The 20,546-nt window shown below is 49.9% G+C and overlaps 1 protein-coding gene across 4 annotated transcripts in view; it reads left to right on the forward strand.

The window, feature by feature from the left end:
* The window catches only part of JADE2 (jade family PHD finger 2), a 74,327-nt gene that overhangs the window by 46,365 nt on the left and 7,416 nt on the right, over positions 1 to 20,546 (forward strand). For all 4 annotated transcript variants that reach the window (XM_030229240.2, XM_030229239.2, XM_030229237.2 and 1 more), the window contains 5 exons: positions 1,007 to 1,218; positions 6,025 to 6,192; positions 6,716 to 6,832; positions 12,297 to 12,758; positions 17,110 to 17,227. In XM_030229240.2, coding sequence (XP_030085100.2) covers positions 1,007 to 1,218; positions 6,025 to 6,192; positions 6,716 to 6,832; positions 12,297 to 12,758; positions 17,110 to 17,227 — 1,077 coding nt within the window. The remainder of the gene's footprint in view (positions 1 to 1,006; positions 1,219 to 6,024; positions 6,193 to 6,715; positions 6,833 to 12,296; positions 12,759 to 17,109; positions 17,228 to 20,546) is intronic.

Here is a 20,546-nt window from a genome sequence, read left to right on the forward strand (position 1 = left end):
AGCAGTTTGGGTCAGGCTCCTTCACTGTCTGGCCAGTTGTGGATATTTCACACTAATGAACTACAAAGTCTAATTGTTTTGTATTGCATCCTGCTGGTACTTCTGTTGTCCCCATCCCTTCTCCTCTGATGACATAGAGCTCATTGGGAGACAGTGTGATGGGGGCTTAACTCTGCCTCTAACCCTTCATGGAGAACCTCACTCCTGCTCCTGACAGATTTTCTTTCTTGCCTGGAGTGACCTCACTTTGCATTTGTGGCACCAGGATCTTTGTGTGCAGGTGGGAGGCAGCACTACTGGGACAAGCCTTCTGTGTGGCACCATTTTGGGGCTGCTGAGCTCCTGGCAGCAGCATGTCCTGTCTAAAGGCAGCTGGGTATCTCTCTCTCCTGGAGGCTGCTGCTCTAAGAAACCTCTGCTGGATATTGACCTTACATTCCTGGTTGTCTCTGTGGAGAAAGCTCTGGTAAAGCATCTCTGCTACCCCTCTCCATTCAAGATCGTGGTGTGGGGAGAATAAAAGACCCACTTGGGTCTGACCTCCTGATTTCACTGAACCCAAACAAACCCCTCATTTATGCTCAGTTTCTGCCTTTGGCTGCAGTTTTACATTTCCATTTAATTTGCCCTAAAATGGTCAATTTTCAGTCTTAACAATTAAAGCACTGACTTTGTGTTGCCAAAGCTTGTCTGAGCCCTCGCTGCAGAAAGCATCTTTGCAAAACTCGTCTCCTTGAACATTTAAACTGTCAGCCCCAATTATCCGCATTGCTTCAGCTGAATGGGTTTCCTTCCTCTCAGCCAGCAGCAATATTTTGTTACTGTATGTGAAACATAAACTGCATCCCGAGTTAGGAGCAGCCGCTTTCACCCTCGCTGTGGATGTGCTCTTGAGCTGCCATCTGAAATGCTCAGCCCCTGGCCAAACGCTGCCCGAAGGCGGCGGGCGCCCGTGCCGGAGCTGCTGCGGTGGCTCTGCCTTCACGCTCTGCCTTCTGCCTTGCAGAAAAGCCTGAGCTGGACGAGATCACCCTGGAGCGAGTGCTGGAGGAGCTGGAGACCATGTGCTACGAGAACATGAACATGGCCATCGAGACCGAGGAGGGCTTGGGCATCGAGTACGACGAGGACGTGGTGTGCGACGTGTGCCGCTCGCCCGAGGGGGAGGACGGCAACGAGATGGTGTTCTGTGACAAGTGCAATGTCTGCGTGCACCAGGTGAGCCCCGGGGGGAGGATGGCAGTGAGATGGTGTTCTGTGACAAGTGCAATGTCTGCGTGCACCAGGTGAGCCCCGGGGGGAGGATGGCAGTGAGATGGTGTTCTGTGACAAGTGCAATGTCTGCGTGCACCAGGTGAGCCCCGGGGGGAGGATGGCAGTGAGATGGTGTTCTGTGACAAGTGCAATGTCTGCGTGCACCAGGTGAGCCCCAGGGGGAGGATGGCAGTGAGATGGTGTTCTGTGACAAGTGCAATGTCTGCGTGCACCAGGTGAGCCCCAGGGGGAGGATGGCAGTGAGATGGTGTTCTGTGACAAGTGCACCAGGTGAGCCCTGGGGGGAGGATGCCAGGAGATGGTTTGTGATGGTGATTGCAGGGGTCTTAGGATGAGGGAAGAGATGAGAATCTTGCTCTGTGTTTCAGAAGGCTTGATTTATTATTTTATGATATGTATTATATTAAAACCATACTAAAAGAATAGAAGAATGGATTTCATCTGAAGGCTGCTAAGAATAGAAAAGAAATGATAACAAAGGCTCGGACTGACTGAGACAGTCTGAGACAGCTGGACTGTGGTTGGCCTTTAAATAGAAACAACCACATGAGACCAATCAAAGATCCACCTGTTGCATTCCACAGCAGCAGATAATCATTGGTCATTTTGTTCTTGAAGCCTCTCAGCTTCTCAGAAGGAAAAATCCTAAAGAAAGGATTTTTCATAAAACATGTAGGTGACAATGGTGTTCTGTGACAAGTGCCATGTCTGTGTGCACCAGGTGAGCCCCAGGACGGGGAGTGGCTCTGCTCATCACACTCTAGTACCCTCCTCCTCTGGGTTACTCCCATTCCCTCCCCTGGGCTGCTGTAGACACCTGGTATCTTTCCTCATGGATCCCAAGTGCAGCTCCAGAAGAGTGGGGACAGCAATGGGGTCTTGGATAGCTGGCAGACAGCAAACTTGCTTTTCTTACTTTCTTACCCCCAGTTGGGAGTAAGAAAGTAGAAACTTACAGGAGGTTTTACCTTATCCCCTCTATCTTCATATTTCCCAGCATTGCCATCTGAATTTGCTGAAACCTCTGAAAATGAAAGAGATTGAAATTATTACTGGCACAGTCACCTGAAGGAGTGAGGCTTGCAGTGGCTGTCACTGCTTCAGTCAAGGAGTAATGAACTCTCAGGGAATGAGAAGGGCAAAAGCACCTTGCAACCCAAAGAGAAGGGTCAGTTTCCACCACAAATGGTGGCTGAGGAAGCTGTGGGAAACTCCAGCCTTTATCAAGAAAGAGGAAAGCCCAGGGACACCTTCACCATCTCCGGTTGCTCCAAGTCCCATGGATTTGGGGCAGCCTGAGATTTGGGGCAACTTTCTTACCCCAAACCATTTATAAGTCCCCACAGAAACACACAACCAGAGGTTGAAGTGCTCCTTCCTCCTTATTCTCTGGTCTCTGGGACATTTTATTTTATGTCTCCTTGTCCTTTACTATGCTTATTCTTCTTTTCCCCATTTATGGAACACTAGTGGGATGTTTAGCACATTCAGGTGACCAGCACTGTGTGCAAGACTTGGCAGGTGGCTGAGTGGGACGTGGGTCTGCAGTCCTGTGCCCACAGGGTGGGCTTGCACAGACCCCTCCCAGCTTCCTCCTCCCTCCTGCTTTGTCTGGGCAGTGGTTGGACCTTCCAGCTCCACCAGTGTGGTCTCACATCGCAGGGTTTCTGCCCCAGCTTCCCCACTGTGTGAACGTGGGATTTCATTATTTCATTTTATTTTGTTGCCTGGAGGAAAATAATTTTATTTTTAGAATTGAGTGCTAATGCTTCAGGCTCTTGCTGGGGGGAGTCTGTGGGCCTCCTGCTTTTGGGGAAGCCTTGACAAGGGGAAGGCAGCCACGTGAGGGTCTTGTGGACCCAGGGAGGTTTAACTGGTCGTGCTTCAAGGGGAAGAAGCTGTGTGGTGCTGGGATGGCAGCAGCAGCACCTGGGCTTCACCCTCTGTGTGAAGGGTTTTGGGTTTTTTTTAGTTCTAAAGAGAGCCATTTGCTCATCTTTTGGGCAGCTTTTCCATCAGTGCTTCCTGGAGGTGGGAGAGCACTGGAGATATCTATAGTTGCGGGTGGTGGGTGTTTTGAATGGTTTCCATCAGTGAATCAGATTCCACAAAATACCAGAATGATTCAGGGTTGGGTTCGAGGTATTTTTTTGTCTTGGGTTCTTTTTTAACAAGCCCAAGTGGCAATGTCAGGCTGTGAGCTGGCATGAGCCACAGCAGGGACTCAGGAGGAGCCGTGGCACCGTGTGGGCTCCACTTAAAGCAGCAGCCCCAGTGCTGCAGAAGGGGACACAGCAGCCTGGATTTCAAGGCTGTTGAAAGAAAAGAGGGATTTGCAGTTGTTTTCAGGGTGCAAAGTCCAGCCCTAAGCCCTATGCCAGCCCATAAGCTGCCTGTCATTTAATCTCTGCCCCCATTTACACCCTGAGCCACAGTGCAGGGTGTTACATGGCATCATGGTTATCTAACCTGCCCCATGTTTTACCAGCACCTCACATCCAGAACCTGCTGGGAACGATGCTTTCCTGCAGGGTTGTGGGTGCTGGTGCCATGGGCTTCACCAGAGCCATGCCTTGTCCTCCTGCATCCCATTGGGAAGGGGCTCAGGACACACGGTGGTGGGTTATGGTGCCAGGTGATATCTTTGTACTCACTTCAGCTGCATAAGACAGGCCATGAGGCTTGCTATCAATCAATTCCTATGAAGTGAAGCTTTTAGAAAGCACATGCAGTTGTCCTTTTAAAATTGTCAGCGAGGTGGAACTGTGCCCCCCGCTGCTAAATCACAGTTCATTGCTCTCACAGGGACAACATCACATTCTGTTTAGCAGGGGAATGATCCACCTTCAGTTTCCAGCCACCATGCCATGGGCCTGTCATCACTGAATTCCCTTTCCCTGGTGTGGCACATGGCTGAACCCACTCTCTGTTCCATGGACCACACCAAGCTTGTTTCTGGCTTGGCATCCTCCCTGGTTTTTTGGCATCTCGTTCTCAGTGATGTTGCACCCCAAATAGATGCAGCAATAAAAATAGCTGTGCTGCTCCTATTCAGCATTCCTCTGGCTTCATGTTTCTGGAGCACCTTCTGCCTGGACTGGACTTGGAAGAGTGTGTTTCTAGAGCTGCTCCTTGTCTGGGACAGAAGACCTGTATTTGCTTCTCAGGAGCAGGATTGCACCTTCAGCTACCCTAAAATCACTAGAAATAAATAACCAAGATCCATGAGTCTGCTAGAGATGGTCATAATTCCTGTTTCCCCTGGATTTTGAGATGAGTCTGCCAGTTCGTTCTGCTGCTAGTACATATCAGGCTGATTCTTGCCTGGTAATAAATCACATTTTCTAAAACTGTGTTCCAGAAATGATTTATCCATCAGATTTAGAAGCACTGTGAAACACAGAGTTAAGTCTCTTTGAACTGTGTAGACTCGCAGCAATAATATTTCCTCTTTTAATTCCTTGTTATCCCAATAATCTGTTCACAAAATGGCTTTTTCCACTTGGAAACCACTATCAATTTGTGATTTGGGGCAACCTCAAGTGATGTTGTAGTCTTCTGGGCCAGTAGAGACCAATGATGTACTCTTGCCAAGCTCACACATCTCCATGTGCCCCCTGTGTTCCTGTCCCCACCCACAGCACTGTTACTTGCAGTGACAATGCCCTGCAGCAGCAGGAGAAAAAGCTGCTCTTTTTGGGGGTAAACTTCAAGAAATGGAGCTGGTGAATGCCTGGACTCAATTTGCAGCTACCAGTGCTGGGGGTCCTTGTCAGCACTGGCTGCTTGCCTTCTGCAGGGATGTCAGAGCAGGCAGATGTAGAATTAATTACATCTCCTCGCTTTAAATAGGGACACAGCCCCGTGTTAGTGCCCAAGGCAGTGTGTCGCCCTCTGAAAACCCTTTAAGTGTGAATTATCAGGACCTGCCAGTTAAAAACTGTCTAGTTTTAGTAGTGGCTGTTTAATACAGTCATAAATCATGGTGAAAGTGGGAAGTATTTATCATTATGTGATACAGCTTATCATTTGGCTCTTCCCCAAGTACGGAAGAGAAATATTTATGAAACACTGGCTTCTCTGTGTCCTGCAGCAGGCACAGGGAGCTTCTTCCATGGGCAGCCTGAGTCCTTCAGGTCTCGCTCTGTTGGCTGGAGACTTGTCTGTGCCCCTTTTAGATGTGTCATCCTTAAGATTTATTATCCTTTTTGGTTCCTCCCATCTCATTTACATTCATTACTATTGGCTTCCCCTTTTTGCCTTTCCATATTTATTTTTGCTTCCCCTTTGGGCTGTGCTGGGTCTCTAACCAGTGTGGTCAACTTTCTCAATCATGGGCTTGTGGCTTTTCAGCCCTCAGTGACCTCAGAAGATTTCTCTGCACAGAATTTCTGACTTCTCCCAGTCATTGTGGGTCAGGAACAGGCAGGACATGAGCAGGCAGAGCTCTGCACCACAGAGCTGCTGGTAGTGGGGGCTCTGCCCACCCCCAGCCTGGAGCCAGGTTGTGCTTGGCATTGTGCACAGCACATTTTTATGCTTAGCTTTTAATTAACACCCAGGACACACTGATCCACCATGAGCATCCGTGTGAAAACAGGGAAGGGAGTAAGGAAGCACATCAGCTCCCTTGAGTCTGCTGTTTGTTGGGATGCAGCGGCAGCGAGAAAGGTGGGAGTGAGGGAGGAGGTCTGGGAGGATGTTCATCCTGGGCTGCTGGATTAACCCTGGTCCCTCCTGTCTCCACAGGCGTGCTATGGCATCCTGAAGGTGCCCATTGGGAGCTGGCTGTGCCGGACCTGTGCCCTCGGTGTTCAGCCCAAGTGTCTGCTGTGCCCCAAGAGGGGGGGAGCGCTGAAGCCCACCCGCAGCGGGACGAAATGGGTCCACGTTAGCTGTGCCTTATGGATACCTGAAGTAAGGGCTTTTCCAGCCTCCTCCTGACACCTGGGTGGGCACAGAGAGGTCTCGGGTCTTGATCCAAGGCCTTCATTAATGGTGTAAATAACAAATGTGTAAATAATGAATGCAGTTTGGCTCTTAAGGCTGTGCCAGAGCCGCAGCGCCGGGCACGGGGCAGTTATCGTGTGTTTAATTAGCAGCCAAGGAGCTGCTAATTAAAGGAGGGCAGAGAATTGGGCTGCAAGGCCTCAGAGGGAGGTGCATACCTTTGAGCAGAGTAAAGCTAATTTCATATGCCCATCTGAGATACACCTCAGATGAGGAATTCATGCAGACGAAAAAGCAAAATAAATTTTTCTTTCTTTGTCATCCAGATTTGTTTCTGATTTGGGGGGTTTGGGTTTATTTCCAAATTACAGCTGACCCTGAAGAATAAGAAATATAATCTATCCCTCACTCAAACTGCCACAGACACCCCTTTGTAGGAGATTTGGGACCATAGCCAATATTTACAACTCGTGTTCTATCTTGTGGCCAGGTTAGCATTGGATGTCCTGAAAAAATGGAACCCATTACGAAGATCTCACATATCCCAGCCAGCAGATGGGCTTTGTCCTGCAGCCTCTGCAAGGAGTGCACTGGGACATGCATTCAGGTATGTAACTTGGCCCTGGAGAAGCTCAGAGCTCCGGGGTTGTACCTGTATCAGCCACTGGAGAGTCTTGAGATGCTGAAGGACATGGTCTGAATGACTCTTATTTCTGTTCTGAGTAAACCCAATGACAAGAGCCTGTCAGGCATCATCAGATGTTGTTTGCAATCATTTAATGCACTGAGTGCCAGAAATCTAGATTAACTTTATTTGCATAACACAGTGGTGTTGCTGTAGTGACACTAATTACTGGGACTGCAAATGACCTTGATTTAGATCAGAAACCTCCAGGAGAAGGGCTTTGTGAAGCTGCCAGGAAAGTGAGATGCTCATGGGATACATAGCACAAGTATTTCACAGACCTCAGGGGGTCAGCCTTTCAGTTGTGGGGATATCAGGGTGCACCAGGGTTGGATAGTCCTCACTGACTGCTGGCTGGGAAAATACCATGTATTACATTTTCACATTTTCTGTTGTGCCACACCTAAGCAAACCACTGCAGATACCTGATTGCCTGCTCTCCCCACAACAGGAGAGGCAGAAATTCTGTTTTCAGATAAAAAGCAGGATTCTCCAGGCTTTTCTATTGCAAAAGTGGGACATAGCTTTCCACACCATGATGTCTATTCTTGGGGAGCAGAGCAGAAGGTCCCATCCATAGTGCAGCACTCTTGGTATGAGGGCATTTGGGGAGCCCTGCTGAACCCCGTGATTTCCCCCTCTTCCATCTGCTTGGCCACTGTGATGTCTTGGTGCTCCCAGAGAATAGCCATTGAGCTTTGAAAAATTTAGAGAAATTTAGGGATGTGTCCTGACCCCAAGTGATCAGCTCCAGTACCTCAGCAGGAGCTGCAGGTAGTCAGTGTTTGCAGCAGTGACCATGGACCAGGAGCTGCTGGCTGGTGGCAGAAGGACAGCAGGGATAGGAGCTCTGCAGTGCTGAGCTGTGTTTGTGCTGTCATCTTGGGTTTAATACCTTAAAGGCAGCTATTTAAAAGTAATCCCCATAGTTTGAAATGAAATCTCACAATACTTCTTTAAATCTGTCGCATTGACTCATTTTTTTTGATGGCTCTGGGTGCTTATTCACCCTGCCAGATGGAGATACTGTGTCAGAATGGCAACTGCTTTCAAAGAACAGAGGGGCAGGGAAGGAAGCAAACAGGCTTGGCAGCATCAAAAAGAATTCAGTGTCTCTCAGGCTTCATCCTCTTAGTGCCATCATGACATGGGAGCTGTGAGATCCTGAGTACTGAATGGATTTGCATTAAAGGTCACCTGAGACAGAACAGGAGCCTTGCTGCCTCATGGGCTGGCAGCTCATGGTTTATGAGTCTTCATGAGATTGCCACTGGAGCATTTGCCAAGGCCACCCCACCGTGTGCAGGGTGGTTTTGCTTCAAGGAAAAGGGGGAGAAGTGACAAAAAAGCAGGCAGTGCCTTTATGTAAGGATTTATGGGGTAAATTAACACCCATAGGTAAATAAATACGCTCTGTACTCACCCATGGTACAGAGCTCTGTTTTGAAAGCTTATGTTTATGGAGCATATTTTATTGGAGCATATTTTATGGAGCATATTTTTGCTAGTGCCTGTTTATACAGGTGGGATCTACCCTTGTCAGCATTTTGGATCTGTGACCCAGCTCTGAAAGGAGGATGTTGTTTTCTGCAAGAGCACTGGGTGTTTGTTCCTGGCAGCAGCAGTCAGGTGCTGCAGGTGGGCAGGTCTGTGGAAAGAAGGAAGCTGCTTCCAGGTGGGGGTTTTCCAAGTGGCCAAGAGGATTTTGTGAAGGTGACACCTGGGAGGCAGGCTGGAGGAGCAGAAGACTGTCATCCAAGCAGGGCATCTCAGAGGCAGCACTGCAGCTTGAGAAAACACCCACCTCAGCCACGTTTGCAGAGACAAACACGAGAAGTCTTTGTAGGGACCTCTGTGTGTGGACGTGTTTTTCTCCCATCCAAATTTGACCATCAAAAGGGAAAGAAACTCAGAAGAGCCTGAGAAAGAGCTCCCTGCTGCTGTCCATGCCTTTGCCCTTGACTCAGCCCTTGCTCTCTGGTACAGAGCTGTGAGCCCAGTGTAACTTGGTGTGGCTGTGACTGAGCCCAAGTACTGGATGCTGTGCAGGGATGCAGCTCTGGAGACACCCTTTGCCTGAGTCCTGTTAAGGGGAAGTCATTACTTCATGGTGGTTTTTGTGGTCAGACATCAGGAGATGCCAGAGAGCTCAGAATGCAGGAGGAATTTTCTTGTTTGCATTTCTGAGATGGAAAAGAGAGTGCCAGGAGCCAGGCTCTGGTGCAGCCTGAGTCCTGACCGTGCTTTTTTGGGTCTCCTCCTTGCTTGTCAGAGTGACTGGCAGAGCTCACCAAGGCAGCACAGAGTGCCAGGGCTCTCTTGGTTGTTGGCAAGCTTCTCCAAAGAAGTCATCATCTTCCAGCTTTCTTTTTGCTGTCACTTTTTGGAGAAAAAGCCTTTGGAAATGTCCTCCATCACTCCCCCGTTCATCATCACTTCTCTGCCCACTGCCACCCCCTCCCATTAAGCAAGCAGTGCCCCTGGTCCTCATCCACTGGGATAACTGGTGGTTCCCAGAGCTGTCTTCTGCCTGTAGTCCTGAAAAGGCAGCGTGTGGCACCAGGGGTAAGAGCAGGGTCTGCTGCCCATGCTGCCCCAGTGCCTTCCATCCTCTGCCCCTCATCCCCCAAGGAATCTGTGAGGCTGAAATTGCCATTTTTAGCTGAGAAGCTCTACCAGGCTCCAGACCATCTGTGGTCACAAAAAATCACATGGTAGTTTTTTAAGGATGCAGAAGTGTTGTGTCTGATAGCTTGGCCAGTGTTCAGCACCGGTAATTAATTTTTCCTTCCTGAGCTCCCCTCACAGGTCTGTTGGAGGAGCTGCTTCCTTCCCCTCAGCCCCAAACTGCAGCAGAGCACCACTGCAAGCTGCTAAACTTCTGTTTGAGTGACCTTGGCAACTCAAATCATCTCTGTTTCTTCCCAGTAAGAATGATTTTTGGACTAATTAGGAGCCCATGTTCAATCCCTGGGGCAGTTTTTACCCTCTCTCTCAGAATTTTATTTGGGAATGGATTTGCCTGGATAAGCAAAGTGTGCTGAAGTGCTTGAATGAAAGGTGCTGTAAGATAATGAAGCACAATCGATAACAAAGCAGGGACTGCTCCAGTGTTTGAGCCTGGTTCATTCTGTGTGGCAGATCCCTCCCTCCTGCCACAAGTGGCTTCATTCCAGTGCCATTCTGGGATGGATCAATATGTTTTTATTGTTAGTTTATCCAGGGTCCCTCAGTGGCTGTAGCCAACCAGGTATCCTTCTTTGTTGCCCTGTCAGCTGAACTGCCTAATTATTTTCTGTTTGCATTTTGGGCACGGTTTCTGACAAGTGCTGCTTGCCATCTGTTGGAGTAGAGAGATCCAGGATGAGTGTCACTGGATTTGCTTTATTCCTAAGGTGGAGTGATGGTCATTCCTGGTAGCAGGACGCTGTCCTGGCAGAAGACATGGGCGTGTTGTTAATGCTGTTTTTAGCACTGATGGCAGAAACAGAAGGGAAGGGACAGCACTGTGTGTGCTTTAAAAGCCAGCATGTGATATACTGACTGCCCTGAGTAAATCTGGAAGCTGCAAGTCAGGCTGGGCTCCCTCTGTCCCTCCTTCGTTGCCAAAAATAAATACTTGGGAACAGAGCTGGTGGTTCAGCTGTGTGTGTGGCTGTGACAGGGCTTGTCCCAGGGGAAGGCCGGGGTGGCAGGGCAGGCACCTTCTGCCCACTGTGGTGGTGACTGCCCTTGGCTGGCACAGGGAGCATCAGTGGGTCCCTCACCATGCCAGGCTCCAAGCAAGTGCCAGCAGCATAGCAGGAGTCGAGTTTTGCAAGTTACCAGATATTTTTGTGAGCAATTTCAGACTGAAATTAGGACCAAATGGCCGTTCTTAAACAGGATGTACATGGTGTTGGAGTTCATAATCTGCTTCCTTGTGGTGCCTGCAGGGGTTAGTGCCCAGCATTGCTGCCCAGAGCCATGCTGGTACAGCCAGAGCTGCATCCAGCTCTTCCCACTGCTCTCTGAGGCTTTGGAGCAGGGCCTGGAGATCTCTGGAAGTGAAGGATTTGGACAATGCTTGCCTATGCTTTTCTTGGTCCTGGCAGCTTCTTTGAGCACCAGCAGACTCATTAAAAAAGTCAAAGGAAAATATCTAAAAGCAGCAACGTCAAAAGTTCACTCCCGAGTGCCTGAGCAGGATTCAGGGCTGATGGATGGGGTGATGATAAAAAGCTGTAAAACTTCTGTTCCTCAACTACTACCAGAATATATTTTTTCTTTTTGAGAATTAAGGTGCAGCAGAGCCCCAGTAAAACTAAATGATTTGTCATCAACATTCAGGAAATTTCACATGCCTCCGCCTGGTCCTTCAGGCCACAAGTGCATCTTCATCCCCCACAAGAACAATTCTTCTATTAACCCAAAGTAGTGCCTACAGTAATAGCCCACTTAAAAGGTCTCATTATTGCAGTTTAACTGATCATTAGCAGCTGGAATAGACTGATTTCTTATGGGTTATGGTTGAAATAATTACCTGACACTCTGAGCCATTAAAAACAGTTAATGAGTGGAGAGGGAAAAGGTGCTGACATGGACATGGGCACAGCACGGGCTGGTGGGAGTTCCTCTGTGGGACACCAGGCTGAGATTTGTTGCCTGTGGGATCCCAAGTCATTTAAGCCTGAGGTAAGTTTGGAAGATCATTAAAAAAAATAGATCTGATGCAACTTTGACAACATTGTAGCCAATGTACAAGTTTTATAAAGCATTCATTTTGTGATGTTTTGCTCCAGTTACATTTTTCTTTCTTTTTTAAATGGAGCAAGTTAGAGGCTGTGTAATTTCCTGAGGAGGAAGGCTTTTAGGAGCATTGGCTGCTTCTTAGATCCCATGTTCACTCCTAAACCTTGCCATGTTCTGTATGCTTCCAGTAAAAATGGCATACTGGCTTTAGATGTGGTAACAGAGGGGGAGGAGCTTGAGGGTGAAGTACAGGTGAGCATTTCTCCATCAGGACAAATCCACTGACAGTCCTGGAGCATCCCATTGGCACGTGCTCTTCTTTGGCTTTTGACATGTCCTGTTGAAAGAACCACTGGAAGCTTCTGGTTGTGGTAGGTGAGAGATGAGCAGGGCGCATTACAGAGGTGGGTTAAAGAAGGTTAGGTGGGAAAATGCCACCTCTTGAGCCCTGGGGTTCTTCTGCTTGTGTTTGTGGTGTTGGGCCCTTGGGTCTCTGAAACCAGAGGGCAAAACCGGGGCAACAGGAATTCCTGTGGTGCAGCATCCATCACTTCATGGCAGGTGTCATCGTGGTGCTGTCCCTGGGTTTGTTGTGTTGGTGGGTGTCCCCTCAGCAGTGGTGCTGGCCCTGAGCCCTGTCCTTCTCCCCATGCAGTGCTCCATGCCCGCCTGTGTCACCGCATTCCACGTCACCTGCGCCTTCGACCACAACCTGGACATGCGGACCATCCTTGCAGACAACGACGAGGTGAAGTTCAAGTCCTTCTGCCTTGAGCACAGCACCGGCGCCACCAAGTTGCCCGAGGAGGCACGGACAGAGCCCGACCAAGCCCAGCTGGACTTGGAGAAGGTCACGCTGCGGAAGCAGAAGCTCCAGCAGCTGGAGGAGGACTTCTATGAGCTCGTGAAGCCTTCAGAGGTGGCAGAGAACCTTGACTTAAGTGAATCGCTGGTGGACTTTGTCTACCAGTACTGGAAGCTGAAGAGGAAAGCGAACTCCAACAAACCGCTGCTGACACCAAAAACGGATGAAGTGGACAACTTGGCTCAGCAAGAGCAGGATGTTCTCTACCGACGCTTAAAGCTCTTCATGCACCTCAGGCAAGACCTGGAGAGGGTGAGTACAGCTTCTCCTTCAGTGGGGTGCCCCTGTGCTCCTTCAGGGCTGCTGGCACCCACAGACAGCACAGGTCCTGCTCCCCCAGCTCAGTTTGCTTCCCCTTACAGTTTTGTTCTTTTATCTTCATTCAGAAACTTAGCAGTGCTCGGTGTGTGCACATCATCACTGCCAAAACACTGGCATTGATGGAATAGGTTAGTGTTGGGCTCATCCAGGGGTTCAAAAGAAAAAATGTCTGCAGGGAGAGGTGCCTTGGCAGGGCCGGGTGGATGGGAGGCAGATGATGCTGCAGCTTGTGTCCACTATACCTAAGTAGTTTCACAGAATTATCCTGTGCTGCCCCTCAGGTGCTTTGCAGCAGCAAGGCTTGGGAACACATCATTAATTACTTACATTAAACATCAAAGATGAGTGAAAGGCAGAGTGAGAGCAGGGCCAGTGGGACTGGGCATGCCCTGCCCTGCTGCAGCCAAAAGTGGGTCAGCTCCTCAGGGAGCTGCTGGCAGAGGCAGAGCTGGGCCAGAGGATGCAGGCACCTGCAGCTCCCAGTGGTGCAGGACATCCTTGAATACTCCCAGCCAGAGCAGAGGAAGCAGCAGCCTCCAGAGCAGCTTTTTGGGTGAGAGGGAGCACTGGGGAAGCAGCAGTGCCCAAGTGGTGCCAGAGCTCCCTGGGCTGGGCTTGCTGCCGCCACCATGCAGCTGCCTGTGGATTTGGCTGTCACGGCTGCACGAGGGCAGGAGCAGGGATGGGGCAGAGGCTGGAGAGGAGGAGCAGCTGGAAGGTGAGAAGCAGTGAGAGGAAGAGGCACAGGGGAAGAAGCACACAAGGACCCTGGGGTGAGGTGGCAGAGAGAGGACAGGTGCAGTAGTGCTGCTGCTGGGGAGGCTCATGGGCGTAGCACACTGCAGCAGTGGGACAGGGAGAGGCAGGGACAGGGCAGGGATGCTGAGCTTGGCAAGCACAGGCCAAGCTCCTTCACTTCCTTTGCTTAATCCCCAAGCCCTGCCTGGTCCCCTCTCTCCTGCCCCTGCCAGAGGGGTGAATCCATTGCCCTTGCCCAGGTTTCTGTTAAACCACCCACCCACAGCTTAGGGAGTCCCTAGGAGCAAGGAAGAAGGAAAGCAGGAGAATAGCCTTGTTCTGACCTGGTGGATATGATGCTGTGGTTTTCTGAGCAGGGGCTGAGGCTGCTGTAGGTGACCTGCTGTTCCCTCAGAGGTGAAGGTGGTGGGGATGTTGCCCCTGCATGTCCCTGAACCCTCTCTTCAATCTGCTGTGGGTCTGTAGCATAACTGAACCTGTGGGGAGAAGGGCAGTGTGGGTGGGCACTGTGTTCATATCCAGGTGGGACCAGCCTGCCCTGGTCCCCTGCTGCCCCCACCTCCCATGTGGATCCTGGAGCCCAAGAGCCTTCTTCTGTGTAGCAATAGTTGGATTTGAACCTATTGGTCTATTTTCTGTGATTCTGTGGCTTTCATCCCTGTGGTCATCAATGCCATCCCTCTGCCAGTGTGTCCCCCCTTTGTTCCTGCCTTTACTTACCCCATTTCCATCTCTGTGTTGTGCTGGGCTGGTGCCACCATTAGTGGGTCTCCAGCAACAGGCTGCATGTGCCTGATCTGAGGGCGACAAGTTCAACTCACTTTTCCCCCTCATCTGCTCTATATTGTAAATCTAAACCAGGCTGCTTTGCCTCCTGCTGCTTCCTTTTGTTCCCAGCTTGGCTTTTCCAGCTGCACTGAACCACTGTGCATCCCTGGGTACCATGCTTTGCTCACGGCAGCTTCTCTTTGATTTCTTTGTGTCAAAACTACGTGTTTTACCAGATTTCTCATTTTCCAGAGTTGCCTCCAGGCTTTGTAGGGTGTGCCCATCAGCATTCAGCCTCTGCTTAGCAACTCCCTGCCAGGTTTCACTGCCTGTCCCTGGAAGAGCTGTTTGTTTGTTCTGCTTCCAAGAGTGGAACAATAAACACCAGCCAGATCAAAGTCCAGTGCTCAGATGGTTGATAGGGGTTTAAATCCAATTGTGGGCAGAGCATCCCAGGTATCTGATCCTGCACCTGGCAGGTCACTGCCACCCTGTTTCACTTGCAAACAGTGAGGAATCACATCAAATTGGGATCAGAGAGGAGCAGCCTGGAAGGCTCTGAAGGCTTTCAGAGGGTGTCCACAGGATGTCATGTTGGATTTGAGCAATTTCAGCAATTAATCTGGCAGAAGTGATTTTGGGGCTGGTCATGGTGTAGGGGTCCAGGAGCTGGGGAGGCAGAAGCAGAGAGCAGATGATATTGGGGTAGCCATAGTGATGGTGATTCTCTGTCATTTCTTAATCCCTGACATTTCTGTACTTCACAGTGTTAGCAAATTAAAGCTGTTACCTGGGAATCCTAATACAGTCCCACCATTTTATTTTTGGTCTTTTTTAAGCCTCTTTGCCTTTTAAAAAAAGCTTTTTCCAAGGACTGGGTGTTTAAATTAGCTTTAACAAAAAGCTGTGGTTTCCAGGCTTTCACACCAGCATCTAAACTTGGCTTGGGGAAGCAGCACTGGGTGGTGTTGAGCTGTGTAAGTGTGGGTAAATACCAGCAGTCTCTAAGCAAAGCTAAAGTAATGTTTTCTTCCAGGAATATCAAATCATAAGGAAGAGATATGGCCAAACTCTTGGAGAGTCAGGTTGCCAGAAGCAGCTGTTTTCTTCATAAAGAAATAGTTTGATGTTTTCTCCAATCCAGAAAGAAAAAAAGAGAACATAGTAAAATATGCTATAGAACTCCCTGCCTTGTATTTACAGCTAGGGGATTCAACAACAGCAACAAAAAAAAAGAGTAGCTTCTTCTCCTTTTTTCCTAAACATTCCCAAATTGTCCTTAAGTGAGGCAGGGGTTGCCTGCAGTTGTCCTGCTGCCCTCACAGCCTGTGGTGGCAGATGTGAGGTAAGTGTGGGATGATGTCCTGGCTTGCTGTGTCATTGTGAGAGGCACAAAGGCTCCTGGCCACATTGGGACAGTCCCCCAAGCCTGGAAATATTCTCTGCAGGGAAGGGTGCGAGCATGAGGAGGGGGAGGAATCGAAGACATCAGGGTCACATGTGAGTGTGGACATACCCATGTGCACGTTCCTCTATTCAGGCCACCTCCTCTTTACCTTATTACAGGCAGCATCAAAAAGCTGAGTAAATGCTGTCAAATCCTGTTAGCTGCCATTAGCATTTTATGCTCTGCAGCTGAAAGCCTCTGCTTGCTCCAAAAGCCTTGATGTCCACTGTGGCAGCAGTGCCAGAGCCTGGCTCTCCAGCCACCCTTACGTGGGGCTGGCAAAAGCATGGCACTGAAACTCATCAAGTGCCAGGTGCCAGGAGCCATCAGCAATAATTCTGTCATCTTGTGCTGCTGGGGGTGTTTATCAGCAGCAGGGTTTAGCTGCTGCAGGGCTCGTGTGAGCAGTTATATTTTGTGCTTTGCTGTTTGTGTTCAGAGCTTCAGATAATTCATAGCATGGGGTTGGGTTGGAAGGGACCTTAAAAGATCATTTTCTTCCAACCCCACTGCCATGGTTAATGAAAGTTCTTGAACTGGGACAAAATGCACCAGTGATTTGCAGGTAGCTGTGGAGCAAGTGTGAATAACCATATGGAGGGGCCAGATTTGAGGCAGGGAGCTGCTGCAGCTGCTGACCTGGGTCAGCATCCCCAGGGTATTTTGTTGTGTTTTCCATGCTTTTTCCTGGTATCTGCTTTGGGGCAGTTCTGTGAGGCTCTGACATCCCCATCCCAGCTCAGTCCCTTCCCTGCACTGGCTGTGGGAAGAGGGTTTATCCCTCCCTGCTAAAGGTGCAATTTGTGTATGAGAACTGGTGCATTGACTCAGGGCACCAAGCTGCTTCATCAGAGTTGGCCTTTTTGTGCAGGTGGCCGTGTCAGGTGTGAGCAGGACACGTGCATGAAGCAGCTGCTGGGCCAAGGACTCAGCACAATGCTCAGATGTTGGTGCTGGCCCTGTCCATGACTGTGTTGTATTGTTCCTTCTACAGCATCTTCCTTCCCAGCCTCCCCTGCCCACCGTGGGGTCCTGGCTGTTGGAGCCAGGACAGAGGTGTTTGGGCTTGGAATGAGTCACTGCATGGTTTTTCCCATATGTACCACACAGTGTGGATGAAGAGCCCTCACTGCCAGCCCTGGCTCGCCCAAAGGGCCAGGGGAGGAGAGCAGCACAGATGATGGAGAGGTGAAAAGGATGGAATCCCAGGGAGTAGGGATTTCCCTGGGCAGCAGGAGCAGCAACACAGCTTGAGGGGAGCTGCTTTGACCTTGCCTAAACCAGACACTGTTTCTTGTGTTTCTGTAGGTTAGAAATCTCTGTTACATGGTGACAAGACGGGAGAAAATGAAACACACCATTTGTAAACTGCAGGAGCAGATCTTCCATCTCCAGATGAAGCTTATTGAGAAAGATCTTTACCCAGGTCAGTATCACAAAACTCACAGATGCTTCCCACTGAAGCCAAATTATGTGCCAGGGAAGCCAGAGTTGCCCCCTCCCCCGATGTGTTATTTTGGCACGGTTCATATATTGAGTCAGAAACACTCAATAAAGCCAGACTCTGGGTGACTGGAGTGCTGGAGCTATTTGTTTTCACAGATCCCTCTTGATCCTCCCTTTCCCCGAAATCACTCAGAAGGACCAAGCATTTGCTTAGGTGGGGGTGCTAAGACGGTATTTGGTGACTTTTATGAGCTGGGACTGCTTGGGAGGAGATGGCACATCCTGGGCATGGGGCTGCTCTGCAGCTGGCTCCCTGGCACAGGCTGGGAGCCCTGCTTCAGGCTCTTTGCAGATGCCTTTGAGCATGCTGTCAAGAACCAAGGGTTAAGCTGCTGCTGGGGAGTCTGTTGCTCCAGGAGACCAGCTCCTTTAGCTCTGGTCAGCTGCAGCTCCCTGCTTCACATACCCCTTGGTGGAGATCATGCTGCTGACTGCAAATCCTCTGCCAACTTTTATTAAGGAGCTGAAATAAAGCTGGTTTCCTTTTGTCCTACTTTTTTTTCCTTTTGCACAAGCAGTGCTGGAGCCCACAGCTCCTGCTCCCTCCTCCTTCTCCTCCTGTGCCTCCTGTGGCAGGGCAGAGCAGAGCCTGTGGCTGCAGAAGAGTTTTTCCAGCAGCAGCATCTGGTGCTTTGGCAGCTGCTTCCGACGGTTGTTGTGTTTGTGGCTTTGGAGTTGTGTTTGAAGCCATCACATGGTTGGGGTTTCTTCAGGAACTGTCTGGGCTGAGCTTTCCTTGACAAAAGTCTCCTTTGATTGAAGTTTTGGAGGCTGAGGAATGTGTGTGCTGAGATGTCTGTGACTTGGGCCCATGCAAATTCCTCTTGATAGCCAAGGCCAGGCAGCGGTGGGGCCAGGAGGGCTAGGGCCCCAGGGTGTGCTCTGGGGTGGTGTGGGTCCTGTAAATCCCAGTCCCTGGCATGCTCTGTGTTGCTCTGCATGTCCTTACTGGACTGAGAGGTACAGCTCAGCAGCCTGAACACACACAAATGGTGTTTGCCCCACTGAGGACCCCACACTGCACATCCCTTCCCTGGCACCCAGGGTATTATGTGCACATTATTCCTGAGCTGGATCCCCACCTCACTGTCCCTGCCAGGAGCACCACCTGCCATGTGCTGTCACTGCCAGCTTCTGTGGGTTTTGGAGCCATCACAGGGGACTTCAGGATGCTCTTTAGCTCAGCTGGGCAAACCCAGCCCAGCATTCACAGTTCTCAGGAGACAGGCACAGGGTAGTTTGCCAGGATGGGATTTTAGCTCTCCTCTCCTGCAGACAAGGTGTTAGATAGCTGGAAATGCCCTTGGGACTCTTGGGGACCAAAATGCCTTGAGAGTTCATGTCCAGCCCTCTCTCTGATGCAGCAGTGGGATGGGAGCCAGCAGTTCCTCCCAGGGAGAGCAAGAGTAGGTGAGCTGGGAGCCTCACCAGTGGGGTGCAGATGCCAGCCAATGATGGGGAGCTGCATTGAGGCTCTGCTGATGGTGTTTTAGGGTTGTCTGCATTGGCCAGTGTCAGTGCTGTGTGATTGCCCTTCCCAAAAATGTTATGGGTGTACTTGAGAAAAGCATGGCTGCTGTGCCCATGATGCTTGTTCTGCCTAAAGGTGAGTGATCAGAGACAAACCCACAATGGGAGGGTGGCTTGGGTGGGGATTGGTGTGCAGGGATCGCTTCAGACCTTGTGATGCTGATGCTCTTCTCTCCTGCCCTACCTGGCGGGTGTTTGCACTTTTCCACTCTGAACCAACCGAGCTCAGCTGCTTGTCTCTCCTGGGACTTACTGGTTGAGCTTGAGCAGGGACTGACTGCTTCCTCTGGGACCCAGCTCTCATGAGTCCCTGCTGCCAAGGAAACAGCCCAGCTGCAGGAATTTGGTCCTGGCATCTCCAGGTGGTTTGGGCATCTGGGTCCTTCCCATGCCAGAAGGACATTAGGGACCTGAGTGCATTTCGGTATCAGTCTGTAGAGTGTCCTGAGCTCAGGAGGAGTTTCCCCTGCCAAGACCACACCAGGAGCTGCAGATACTCAGCATCCAGTGGAACCAAAGCTTTGAATAACTCACTGCTGCCTTTTCCAGCATTACAAAGCACTTACTGGTTTGGAAGGGGGAAATGGTTCTGTTAGCATCCTCCCCCCCAGCTCCTGACCAGGACGCTCTCCCTACCTGGGGTTCCTGGGGGAAAGGAAGAAGTCTCCATTCTTTCACCAGGATGAGGGCAGTTTTTAGCTGCTGTTACAGTAGCCATCGACTGAGATCTGTTGGGGTTGTTCCAAAGATAGTTTTGGCACAAAGGTTTTTTTGGACCTGCTCCCACACAAAACTCAGAACAGGAGGGGTTTATTTTTCCCGCTGTCAAATGATCATTTAAGCAGGAGATTCTTAATAAGATCAGTGAGAACTTCCCGTGTAAAATGAACCTTCCTCTCTTCCCTGTATTTTTCTTGCACTGAGTGGAAAGTAAACACTGTCTGGCTTTGAAACACGGCTACTATTTTGACAGGTTCCTCTTCAAAAAGTGCTGCTCTGGTTTCTCTTTAGCCCCGTTGTGCTGTCTAAACAAAGTTAGATTTTGATTTTGTAAGCGAAGTGAAAAATGTGTCTGCCTTCCTCCCATTACTTGGCAGGAACGTAGCAAATACCAAGTTTGCTTTTGCATTTCTTTCTTTCTGTAAGTCCTTTGGTCAGGAGGGGTTCCTGGCTGGCAACTCCAGGGCTGTAAATCCTCTGTTAATTCAGACTCGGGCAGGTGCAATGCAAATTCCCTCCCCTGCCCACCCAGTACATTTCCACTGCTGCTGCAGGGGGAGAGCTGAGGTTATTCCCTCTGACCTGTCATCCCATGGCCTCTCTGCTGAGGGTTTGCTGCTGGCTGACACAATAAACTGATTTCTTCCTTAAGATCATTGTTTAGCCTATGGGCCAGACTCTGAAAAACTGCCTGTCTTGCCTCCATTTCCATGAGCCACCCACATTTTGGTTTAAGGGCAATATCCTTCCCTCTCTGAAAATTAACAGAAGTTTTAGCATGGACTTCTGGGGGAGAATGGCCTAACAGAGTAAGTAAAAACTGCTGAAAGTATTTTACTTGGCATTACAAGTTGTACTTTTATAGGGTATTTGTCCTGTTTACTCAAGAGGAATAAATCCAGTAGAAGTTTAAAGCCATGTAGGAAATGCTAATTTTTAGCTGACTGTCTTTATAGCTAAGAGTTAGATCCCTACCTTTCCATAGGCAG

This window comes from Serinus canaria, chromosome 13, assembly GCF_022539315.1.
Source record: "Serinus canaria isolate serCan28SL12 chromosome 13, serCan2020, whole genome shotgun sequence".
In the NCBI taxonomy this organism is placed as follows: Eukaryota; Metazoa; Chordata; class Aves; order Passeriformes; family Fringillidae; genus Serinus; species Serinus canaria.